This window comes from Biomphalaria glabrata, unplaced genomic scaffold (assembly GCF_947242115.1).
Source record: "Biomphalaria glabrata unplaced genomic scaffold, xgBioGlab47.1 scaffold_46, whole genome shotgun sequence".
Taxonomy (NCBI): Eukaryota; Metazoa; Mollusca; class Gastropoda; family Planorbidae; genus Biomphalaria; species Biomphalaria glabrata.
Window position 1 is genome coordinate 1 of NW_026602924.1, and position 13,397 is coordinate 13,397.

General features: G+C 37.2%; 1 protein-coding gene across 1 annotated transcript; it reads right to left on the reverse strand.

Moving 5' to 3' along the window:
• Positions 1–1,103: 1,103 nt before the first annotated feature.
• On the reverse strand, positions 1,104–13,001 carry LOC106079264 (uncharacterized; the record flags this gene model as incomplete). The annotated part of the gene is made up of 5 exons (XM_056017921.1): positions 12,934–13,001; positions 12,658–12,715; positions 8,686–8,753; positions 4,017–4,186; positions 1,104–1,352 (listed from the first exon to the last, which is right to left on the reverse strand). Coding segments are annotated over exons 3-5 (476 nt in total), but the record flags the coding sequence as incomplete, so codon positions are not given.
• Between the last annotated feature and the right edge of the window lie 396 nt (positions 13,002–13,397).

Consider the following 13,397-nt stretch of genomic DNA (forward strand, 5'->3'; position numbering starts at 1 on the left):
AAGATTATACCTGATACTTTTAAGGTATTATAAAATAATAAAAAGGTCTCAGCAAGGTTGCCAATCTTCTAATAAAAAACAAAAATGGAAATCACTAAACGAGAAGTTTTTATTTCAAACTTTTCTAAATTGAATCCCAATTTTGAAATTTTATTATCAAAGTAACCAAAATTAATAGGTGATATTGTAATTTGTTTGGTCAATTCATGTACTACATATTACATTTTATTTTTTCTTCGTTTTAATTAGAATTTTATTACATTAATAAATATGACATAGAAATCAGTGGGAAAAAATTAAGGTTAATGAATCTTCAAAAAATGCCCTAATTAGCGAAGCAGGGGGTCTACTGAAAACTATAGAAAAAAATATTTTAAAAAGTGGCAAAAGGTATACGAGTCAAAAACATTTTGAGAACCACTGATCTAGACGAAGATGACAAATATACTTTATGCAGCATACTAGCATTAGAAATTGTCATGTAGAGCTGCGCAAAAGCACTTGGAACCCTAAGGCCAGCAAAAGTGAACAAGAGCTCCCTTCTACCAGCCTGAATGAACAGTGTACACACCTCGCATACACACCTCTGTCTGACGGGGGGTGAGACTCGGGGGTTAAGCTCGAAGTTTATATTTGCGTTCACTTCCGGTGGTACGGACACTCCGGACTCGCGGACTAAAGACACAGGGGCTCCCGTCATTTTCCTTTGATCTACCTGACTAACCGTGCGGGACACGCCATTTCTGTCACAGCCCCCTTGAGGGACGGCATACTACCAGAAACGGCCATAGCACTAATCCGGGCCCTGGGAGGTTGTTTTTCTTATCAGGGCCACGAATATTTGTGCGATCGGCTTAAGGTGATAAAAGATTCTCTTTAACGCGGGTCCCCCTAGCGCGGTGACTGGATAAGTTGTCCTACTCGCCCCCCCCCTCCCCCCGCCCCTTGATTCTGCTGTATAGAAGAACGATTCCTATTGAAGCCTGTCCTAAAGAATTGAAAGGGAAAGTTGGTAACCTTTAAATTAGACTTTAGTGCCAAACAGAATCATACAGTGACATTTAATTTTTAACTAAAACATCTAGCTGACATATTCTCAAAACCTGTAGCCATGATTATCTTGTAACAGCGTCCTCTTCCCTTCCATCGTGTAATTCTCGTGCTTAAAACCCAGATGACAAAAGATTAAATTCTGTAACGCGTGAGGTTGCATTCCAAAAACACGGATCAGATTCTTGTCTTTGTATGTGTCAAAGAAGGCGGAGTAAACCCAGGCGTCGTTCTGGTTGATGCGTTGAAACATTGGCCCAGATGGAGTCAGCACCTCCTCGCCTGGGGCTGACAATAGGGGACTGAAAATATAAGTAAACAAACATAAAACACAAACAATATTTTTGATTTTTTTTTTAAAGTTTATATAAGGGAAAGAACGGCACAATCACGGTCGTTTTTTTTAATACTGCACGAATTTATCTCCGTGTTTGTATTTGTAAAACAAAATTAATTAATTACTAATAAGTAAAAATCAAAAGTCTCCCTTTCAGACCTTGCGATCTTTGGGGAAGATTGTGTAAAGGTCATCTGTTTTCATAGCCCACGGTTAACGAGAGTGTCATGTGGCCAGCACAACGACCAACCGCCTTTACTTTTCCTGAAACTAGTGTCAGAGACTCATTAGAGCTCAGAGGCGTCCTAAGGATCGCGAAACTAAAAATCCTAGTCTTCATCAGGTTTGGAACTCGGGACCTCGGTTTGGAAGCCAATCGCTTTACCACTCATCCACCGCGCCTCCTACATTCAAATTACTTACAAATCCCTATTTTAACAACAACAACAACAGCAACAAAAACAGTAATTTACCTCCTTATTTTTTATTAACATACGACACATACATTTGGATTCCAAATAGATTTTAAGTAATACAAAACAAAAACAAAACGGAAAACCAAGCTATAATTACAAGTCTGTAATGTATTTAATGATTTTAAATTACTACGCAGAGTCGTAGAGGAATTTATGGACACGACGCCCAGGGCGCCACAATTAAAGGTGGGGGAGGGCGCCACACGCAGCCCTTATCTCTATGTGATGTTCTTGGAAAATGGGGTTGGGGTGAAGGCGCCAATAAGAGGCGCTTTGCTCAGTACGCCTCTTCTGCTAGATTCATTTGGTAAAATTTTAAAAGAATAATATTTTCGATTCCGTGACAGCAATTCTAACTTTGGATTCTCCCAGAAGTAGATAAGTTTTGTCAGTTGTGATGGAGAAATTAAATGTTATAATCATTTTGGAGTTACGCCCCTTCATAGGCATACATACAAACACAAACACACACATTGAGAGCTTACACAAAATGTGTTAACAAAATATATACACTTTTACACATACAAACACACATTTCTAACACCATCTTATTCGAGTTACAATCATGTAAATAGAATAAAGGCTACCTGCATGGGCGTAGCCAGGGTTATTACATACTTTTGTGGAAGGTGGCTTGTGTGTGGGGTTGGGGTAGTGGCGCCAATAAGAGGCGTTTGGGTCATTACGCCTCTTCTGCTAGGTTCATTTGGTCGAATTTTAAAAGAATAATATTTTCGATTCCGTGACAGCTATTCTAACTTTGGATTCTCCCAGCAGCAGATACGTTTTGTCAGTTGTGATGGAGAAATTAAATATTAGAATTATTTTGAAGTTACGTGCCCTCATAAACAAACAACAAACACACACACACACATTGAGAGCTTACACAAAACGTGTTAACAAAATATATACACTTTTACACATACGAACACACATTTCTAACACGATCTTTATACAAGTTACAATCACGTAAATAGAATAAAGGATACTGGCATGGGCGTAGCCAGGATTATTTTCCAATTTTGGGGAAGGGGGTTTGTGTGTGTGTGTGTTATTGTGTATACGTTATTAATCTTTATTACATTACAACACTTCATTCTTTTGGAATATGTTTAGTGTAGTCTAGAATAGGTTCTTAATGGAGTTAGTATAAAGACTGCAGACACCCCGCCCTTTCCAGACACCAAGTCCGGGGAGCGCTGTGAGCTCCTACAAAGTCCGGGGGTGGGGGGGAGCTCAGGCGTTATGCACTTTTTCGGTATTTAAAACAAAAACAATTGCATATTCTGAGGTATCTACAGTGCATTATACTGCAATTAAACAAATTTAGTTCAAAAAACAAATCTACTATTTACTGCACTTTATTAATGGAGCCCAGCGATTGGTAGAAATCTATACACCCCCCCCCCAACCTTGGCAACGCTTAAGGAATTTGCTGAATGTATATTACATATCAAAAAATGAATTCTTTTTCGACAAAAAGATCTGTTGGGGGTTTTAAACTAAAATCTCTGGAGTTTTTGTTGTTTTTTTAAAACAAACTCAAAGACTCTTCAGCTACGTTCATAAAATTTGGTGACTGTAGTTTGCTTCGGAATAATATTGAATAGGAGGTTTTATCGTAAAAAAAAAAATGTGATATGGGTGTAAACTCAAAATCCCCCATGGAATTTGGTGACTGTTGTTTTCATTATTTTGTGGATTATGGAAGAGGGGAGTTTTAATGTCAAACCCCTTTTGGAGAGGAATTTAAACTTAAAATTCCTCCTGACTGCGCAAGAGAAGTGATAGTTTAAGATTAAAATCTCAACTAAAATAAACAAAATCAAAGCACAGAAAAAAAAACAGTCAATTCCCCTTTCAGACCTTGCGATCTACTGGGCAGATGATGTTAAGGTCATCTGTTTCTATGGCCAACAGTTAACGAGCAAGATGTCATGTAGCCTGCAAAACTCCCAACCACCTTTACTTTCCCCGACATAAGTCAGGTACCCAATAGAGTTGAGTGCCCTAAAAAACCCGAAATTCAAAATGCCAGTCTTCACCGAGATTTGAACTCAGGACCCCAGGTTCGGAAGCCAAGCTCTTAACCACTCATCCACGGTGCCACGCCGATGGCTAATGGTATAATGAATCGCGTTCCTCACATTTACCTGGTTGTGTTTGGGGCTAAGGTAAGCTGACTAGCTCTGAGAGTATCATTCAGTGTGTCTCCTTCATATTCTTTCTCTAGGCGCAGTGATAGTAAGTACCTCACGTCATAGCTGTAATGTACCAGCACTGTACAGCCTAATAACAGCATTACTAACACTTGGTACCTATACTTCAAAGAAAAAAAAAATGTGCCGAAATTATCAAATCTAAAGTAATACCTTGAATTTAATTGGTAATATTTAGGTTGATATTTAAAACTAGAGCCGATCATTGCAGAACAACTGCTTGGCCTTGTTACATGCTTTTATTACTGCTATTTGGATGATCAGAAAAGATGGACAGAAAAATATAGAAGTGCTGATCTTAGAGAGAAAGTGGAGAAGGATTGGTCACACCCTTAGAAAAGATACCAGCAACAGAGCTAGGCAGGCCTTAGAGCGGAACCCCCAGGGAACAAGACGCAGAAGAAGACCAAAAAGAACATGGCGACGCAATGTACTTGAAACAGCAGAGAAGACCGGGAAGAGCTGGGAAACCATAAAAAAACTAGCGAGAGACGGTGGAGAGTGGCGTTTTTTTTTGTCGAGGCCCTATGTTCCATGAGGAACTCAAAGGAGTGATGATGATGATGATGATGATTTAGATGATCCGGGTAACCGGGTTAAATCCTTCCATTGACGTCATCCACTACGTTTCGGATAGTAAATTAAGTTTTCATTGGTCAGATACTGTCATCTATTTCTTTACTTTACAGTTACTTAGAGTGTTATGGTGCCAATATTTACATCAATAAACAGTGTTAAGGCGTGTGTGTTTGTATGTTTCTATGGTGATTGTGGCAAGAAATTAGCGATTGATTGTGAATGATGCAAGATAAAATTTCATTGTCGTCACAACAGACAGCCAGGGGCGTCCTAAAAAATTCCTGCATTCAATATTCCATTGTCACGTTGTTACATTAGAAAGTCTCTAGAAAAGTGTAAAGAAGAAGCATTTTGGCGGCCCTTAAAAGGAGAATAGACGCTATTAGTTTTGTGTTGTCAGTACGTCCGTCAGTCCGTCCTGTTTAGATCTCGTAAACTAGAAAAGATATTGAAAAACCGACATCATGAAATTTTAGACCTTTCAAAGTTCTGATGCAACGGCGAAAAATTTAATTTTTTAAATCAACTATGCAAGCAGTTTCTCATAAAAATACACCATTTTTACAACTAATCACTATTAGTTGTAAAACACACGGGAGACTAATAGTAAAGGGGGGGGATATCATATTTTGAACACATTTATGCAAACGGTTTTAGACTTTTAACAATTGCATTGCCTAGTTAATAAAGTTCTATCATACTAACTACTACATTTATGATACTTTTATAATTTTTAAAGAAAAAAATCTATTTAGTATGCATATAAGTGGAACATTATTTAAAACAACAATGGACCTCATTTACCAAATGTAAACTAACAACATTTTGCCACATGGTTCTGAATCTCTTCTATACAAATTGTAATCTAATTTTAATGCACAGTGGCTGTCACGTGACAGTTTTTTCGTTGTTTTATCAATATGATCACGTGACTAAATATTGTTTGTTTAGGATTGGTGAATGAGGTCCATAAATAAGTAGTGTTTCCTATTATCGCGTTTAATTATTTTTTTTTATTCTTTTTTTTATTCAGGTAAATGTCGAGGCTTGGAATCAAAGATAATTATTAGATAATTATTATACAAAATCAGTTAGGCCAGGTTCACGTTTAACTTCACCTTCATCTTCAATTATCCCTTGGTCTGTTGGACCTATGGGGCGCCACACAAGATCTGTCAACCTTCTTTCTCCATTCCTTTCTGTCATTTGCCTTTGATAGAATTTCATTGTGATATTCTTTCTGAAAATGTTGAAACTTGCCTTTTTACCTGCCTGGGTGGACCACTTCGGGGACCGATTTTGAGTTTGTGTTTCCACACAAACTATCTTTGTAACCTTGTTTAAACATTTACTTCTCAAAGACGCGAGATTCTACACAAGATAGTGAACATGCGAATGGAGTTATTTAGACACGAAAATTGAATTTTTAATGTTATTTCCGCAACAAGAACTTAAATCTATTATATTGGGGTAAACAAAATTTAAGTTTACTTTTGTGAATCTATAATTGAAATCTAAATTAGACTATGCGATCATTAGTTTCATGATTTATACGTGAGAAATAAAAAACTGTTTTGATTCGTAAAGAGAAATTATTTTCTTTATCCCCTTGAGCGAAGATTTCCCTCAAAAATTTGAAATTTTGGTAGACGGAGAATACTTCCGTCGTCTGTAGATGTTTCTTTATGTCATGTGAAAGCGAGACTCGACTACAAGGTGGCCACACTTTGTCATTAGTCTATCTACAACAAAGAAATGACCTTGAACCTTAGAGAACTGATCATCCCATATGTCCCTAAGACAGGGCCGGTCTTAGGCCACTGCAACCTATGCGGTCGCAGTGGGCCCCGCACTTTCTTAGGCCCCGCGCTAATTTTAGGTGTAATTATTAAATTGCAAAAAAAAGACTATATACGAAAAATTCCTGGAAGTCTCCTGAATTTATTAAAATCTCCTGAAAACTCATAAAAATCTCATGAAAAATAGAAAAATTGTCATTCTTTGGGTGTCATTCATTGCGGAAAACGCCAATCCTAGGCGCGATAAAAGAAAAAAGGCATTGTCAGCTTTCATGTAATAATCGGGCGAATTTTCACCTTAATCAGAAGTTACAATACGTTATTTACTTTTATAGTCACTAGCATATAAATATGCCATATGTTGCAAGGTTCGTAAAGTAAAGTAAATTTGTTCGCAATTTTGTACTTAGTAAAGAAGGAATACAAGTCAAAGTCGAATTTTTTCTTATACAAAATCTTAATTTTCACTTATTATCCTTATTCCCACCTGCATTTGAAATCAATAGAAAATCCGCTGCCGGGGACAGTAGTAGACGGCAAAAAAAAAAAATTATTCATGCGCTAGGTGCGGTAAAATTTGTAGGTCGCCGCTGGGGCTGTGTAGCCATGGGAATATAAATAAATAAATAAATAAAGAAATGAATATATATATATGTATATATATATAATAATATAATTATATATATATATATATATATATATATATATATATATATATATATATATATATATGGCTCCTTTTGTCTCGAAAGGCAATGGATGCGCCCAAATGAGTCACTGGTTTTGGCTTAATCTTGAGACGGGGCAGAATCTGGTGTGGCTAATCAAGCCAATTCTAGAACGGCAGACTTTGCCACAATTCGTACATGTGTATGCCTCTGATTTAGGGCTAGCAGACAGGGCAGCTTTCTTTTTATCCCTCTTGATTAAAGCCGCTTCAATTCTTTTGTTCTCAGCAAGGGTTGTCCCAGCACGCACAGTCTGTCTCCATGCACTCCGGTCTTTGGCTATGTTTTCCCACATACTTTCGCTGATGCCTGAGGCTCTCATATCTCGCTTGCAGACATCTCTATATGTTAGTCTTGGGCGGCCCTTGGGTCTGACTCCTTCCACAAGCTCAGCATATAAGATATCTTTCGGGATTCTGCCATCTGGCATGCGGGTGACATGTCCGAGCCAGCGTAATCTTCTTTGTGTCAGGAGAGCATACATGCTGTTCATATTGGCCAATCTCAAAACTTCCTGATTGGAGACATGGTCCCTCCAAGAGATGCCCATTATGCGTCTTAGGCAGCGCAAATGGAAACTATTCAATCTGTGCTCTTGGTACATGTATGTTGACCAGCTCTCACTGCCATAAAGGAGAGTGCTCACAACACAGGCGTTGTAGACTAGGATTTTGGTCGCTGTGGTCAATTTACCATTTTCCCAGACGCGCTTGGAGAGTTTTGCCATCTCACCAAAATGCTGTTTCCAACTTCCCATCACTTCCAGTTTTGACGGAATTAGACGAAACGCCCTCAGTAAAGGAGCTGAGCATTGCCATTGACATGCTTGCACATGGGAAAACACCCGGAAAAGATGGCATTCCTGCAGAAGTAATTCAGGCTGGAAAACATGCCCTAATATATATATATATATATATATATATATATATATATATATATATAAATGTATATGCATAATAGATATAAGCGTCTGTGTGTGTGTGTGTGCACTAGCTTTTTCAAAATTGCTAGGTACAATAAAATTAATAACACTTTAACATGATTGAAAAAAACTAGCCTATGCGATTTTCTTCCAAAAAATTTTTTATAACTATTTTGCCATGCTATGCCATGTTATGCTGTGCTATGCTATGCTGTGTTATGCTGTGGTGTCCCGCATGGTTGGGCGACGCAGAGAATTATATACATAGATAATAACAATAATAATAGAACGTCGACGAGCCAGTAAAACAACAACAAAACACAACTGTGTCAGCAACACTTTTGCCCCGCACACGACTAATTTGTATGGAGAATATAACATTGGGCTTGTTGATAGTTTATTACTTCGTAACTTCTTATAGTCGTGCTGAAAATAGTGAAACCTGCCCATTCGGGGTGGGGGCCGCCCATTGCTTATAGAATTTACACAAACTCTAATTGTACTGTTCAGTTTTTTTTTTTTGTTTTTTTGTTTTTTACAATTTTAATTAATCTAGTTCATTAGGAACTACTTACTTGTGTGGCCATTCGGTATGAACCACGAGCCAGTGAAGCACATGTCCAGATTTGCATCCTTTTTCTAGCTGTAATTAAAATAATAATTTTAAAAAAAAGTGCACATAATTCCCTACACAGTGCGATTCAAGGGACACTACTAATTAAATTAATTTTGCAAAATCAATAAAAAAAACTAAATAGGTTATCTAGTACCGATTACATTTTTTTTAATAAAACAACAGCATAAAAATTATTCAACTAAAATTGCCATTTAAAGACAAACTATAATCAGTACATAGATAAATCTTTATCTGATATCTCTCAAAGCCGTTGCAAGTCGATGAGTCCATTGAAATTGCGAATTTCTCATATTTATAGCGTTTGCAAGATGCGAAGAAAAAAAATATATAAAAAATCATGAAATTCGTGACGAATTTTTATTTTTCCAGCATTTATCAAGTCCCACATCAGCAGAAGATATGTTTAGTGTTATGGATGCATGTGCGAAAGAGAATAGATTGAGCCAAAAAAAATATGGTCGGAATTAATCAAGGACGCGTTGCAAGAATTAAAAATGTTGCCCCAAAGGTCCTACCCACACATTATCGCACACACAGAAACTCCTTGTCGACTCGCAAGATGCCAGCTCAAGTATGTAAAGTAATCATGCCCATGTTTTTTTTCATAACGCTGTTCGTTGGCTAAAAGACCAATTCTAAATCAAATATTTGAAAGTAGACTTCAAATTGAATGTAATTTTTAAATATACAAATATACTATACACTAGTTCTAAAATTGTTTGCAGGGCTGGAAAAGGCTTTCTATATCAATGGATTGGTTTAAAAATTAACTTGTCGCAAGTTATCGTTGCCTCACGTTCAAGATAAGGTGAACGCTGCCAACGCAAAACTATATTTATAGCGACAGAAAGCTGATAATGGAGAAGTGACTTGTTCCCCTCACGTCATGAGTTTATGACACGTTTAATTACGGAATTTGATACTGATACTGATACTCTGAAATACATAAATACGTATGACTGCACTTGGGGAGTTTGCTACATAAAAAATTTACTGGATATCAGTTTAACATTAGTGTGTTGAGAGTGTAATATGCTGTTTCATTGAGGCGCCATAAAGATCCGGAAATAAAAAAAAAAAAATCCCAGTCCTCACCAGGATACGAACAGGGACCACTAGTTCGGCTCTTGGAACTCTAATCCAGCAAAAGTGAACAATAGCTCCCTTTCATGGCCTGGCGGGTGTCAGACTCGCAACCAGAGACCGCGTGCACCGGGACCCCTGCCATTTTCCTTTTCTGTACCAGGCTAACCGTGCTGGACACGCCTTTTATGTAAAGGCCTCTTGAGGAACGGCGCCTGGATTATGACAGGGTTTTGGGATTTTTTTTACAACTCCGCACAGTGCAATGAGGATGTTCTCACACCCCCTTAGGCACGCCCACGGGAGTCTTGTTTTGCTACCCTTTAGCCTAATCGTTTCCTCCTACGATAGTTTCCACCCCGGGCGCCACTATGAGGCAAGGGTGGCATGCCCGGGAAATAGAATTGAAAAAGCTCCCTTCTGAACGTTGTATCTTAATTGTATATTAACTTTAAAAAACAACAACATCAACTATTGTTTGAACTTTAACTCTTTCTCTCCGTAATTATTTACCACATTCTGGTGGAATCAACGCTGGTATCGTCAGTCAGGAGAAAAAGAATTCATGTAAGGAACTGCTTTCCATCAGCTTTATTGTAAATTGTAATGGTAGCTAGCCCTAATAGTGCGTTTGGGGTGATAATATTTTCCATATTGTCGCATTCTTTTTTATTCCTCTGTGTGTTAACAAAACCATTGATAGTATTACAGGATAGGGGGGTGGGGGGAGGGAAGGGATGGGGAGAGTTTGAAAGAAAAATATGAATGTGTTGTACAGGGACTATCTATATATATAATTCTTTTCATGGCTCAACCATTTCTGACACCAAGAAGTCATGGAAAGATCACTCTTTTATTTCTGCAAATCGGACTAGATTTACCCAACGTTACTTTAGCGGAGAAAAAAAAAAGAGGGAGGAGAACAAGTAGTATTCACCCGTCACTAAAAAGCAACTAGAGTTACGCCACGTAACTTCAACGGTGAAAAAAAAAGGGGGGGAGGAGATAGCAAGTAGTTTTCACACGTCACTAAATAGCAGGGCCGGACTTAACCATTGTGGGGCCCTATGCGAAACAGATTTCGAGGGGCCAAGTTTGGGTAGGGATACGGATAATAAGTGAAAATTAAGAGTTCCTATTAGCAAAAAATTCGTCTTTGCATTTTATTCATTCTTTTCTACGTACAGAATTACTTTACGAGCTTTGCGTGTAGCGAAGTTTTACATTATATCATAAAATTATGTTTCCTATACAGATCACGCTCAGTAGCAAGAATTACCAAATGTTTAAATCTATCTTCAAGAATTATCGACCTAAAGTAATTCTTCATTATTTTGAGGCGTGAGAAGCTTCTTTCACCTGAATCCACATTTACTTGAATTGTATAATGCCATTTTTTATCGCACTTAGCAATGGCGTTTTCCATATTGAATGACACCCCAAAATAACATTTGTCTATAATTCATGAGACTTTTAAGAGTTTTCAAAAGATTTTTTAAAATTTCCGGACATTTCCAGGACTTTTTCGTATATTTTGCAATTTCAGGACATTTCAAGCAGTTCCTGGTTAATTAGGAAGCCGCAGGAAATCTGTTATGAGTTATAAAATGGTTTAATTTAATAATTTACACCTAGGATTAGCATGGGGCCTATGACAGTGCGGGGCTATCTGTGGTTGCATAGGTTGGAATTCCCCTTAGGACGGCCCTGCAAAATAGCGGCGTATGTTACGCGTTTGTCGACTAGTATAGAATAATCTTAATGGTATTTGTAGGCCTATCCTAATTAATAAACTTTAATAAACATCTAGACTGGTGACAATCTAGTCTCAATAAAGAATCTAGATTTCTAAACTAGATTCGATCTGAAATGTAGATCTAGATATAGAGCCTACTTAATGACAAGGTCACTGATTTCGAAGAATATAGATGAATGCAGTGCTTACTATTTAATTGAATGAGTGTTTACAATATTTATTTGAATGTTTCGCGAATTATATGTGCCCATGTGGTGTTATGACTACGCCTACGGTAAACGCAGACCGTGAATGGCGTGAACGGTATACGCAGAACCTATAGCGACATGACTGCTTTTGTGAGTTTGTCTGCTGTGCTGTACGAGATGCCAAAAAAATATGTAGATTCTTAAATTCTAGATCAATAGATCTATTCCACTTAATTTCAAAAGACAGTTAAACTAAATAAAATTAATTAAAACTTTACAAATTATAGAAACCTTTTTTTTTTTGGGGGGGAGGGGGTATGTTTGATCTAGACCTAGCTAATCATCCAACATTGTCAAAATCTTTCTCCATAATAAAGTCAGATAAGGAGGATGTTTCTTTATAAAGGCACAATAAAATTAAAAAAAAAAGAAAAAAAGATGTTCAAATAAATATGTGTCTTGTGTGTGTAGTTTCGCATTTAATTAAAACCTTTAGAACAGAAGGGTACATTTTTTTTTTATATTAAAATATTTGTTGTAAAATGTTTTACATGCTTCGGATGTTCCTTCAGAGTTGAAGATAGTTTACTTCCTTGTCCAAACCTCCCACAGGACAACTGGGAATTGTAGTGGGCAGGGTTTGAACCCGTGACCATCGATAAATCCAAACGACAGTCCAGTTCGCAAACCGCAGAACCAGGCATCCATTACATAACGTAAAATCTTACAGCACTGGTAAAGTTTAAAAACTCATAAAAGAAATAGATCTAGATTTTCACATTTACATCTTAACTAAAGATATAAAAGCGAAATTTCTTGAGATCTAAGAAACATTTGACAAGTGTAACTAGGGCTATTTAAGTGTAAAGAGAGATCTACTTACATATTCTTGACAAAAGTAGAGTTTAGGACGTAATTATCGTCTTTTTTTGAAGTAGTGTCTGTAGAATAAGAAGATAAGATTTAGAGCCATGCCAATGTGTTATTTTCTTGTCTGATCACGCAACATAGAAAAAAACATAGGGTGGTATTGTCATCATGGACTACAGTACACTAGGTCTAAGTGCGTCCGACTATCTGACCAGGTTGTTAAAATCAGTCTAATACACAGCCTATTTACTTATGGGCAGGGAGGGTGTGTGAAGGTAGACCTACGTACATTCTTGACTAACTAGACCAATGTGTTTTATTCTTGTCCGACCACTCAACATACAATAAACACTATTGCATAAAGCGCAAAGAAAAAAATAATAATTTTGTATTGTCTTTATCGACTACACACTACAGTACACTAGGCCTACATGTGTACGTCTATCTGACCAGGTTGTTAAAATCAGTAGCACAGACAGTCTATTTACTTTTTGGGCAGGGATGTGGGTTAATTTAATCTTTCTATAGTTGTTTATCCTAATGCTATTATCTACATAGGGCTAGCTTAAGATTTAAACCTAGATCTCAACAATAGGTCCAATCTATTATATGCTTCGGTTTCTGCTAAGGTTGATGTTTACTGCAAATGAATTGATGAAAATCAATAAAAATACGCGTAATAGATTTCCACTATAAACGAACAGAAATTAAACACCACCAAGTAATTTTTTTAAATCCTGAACACCACCATTC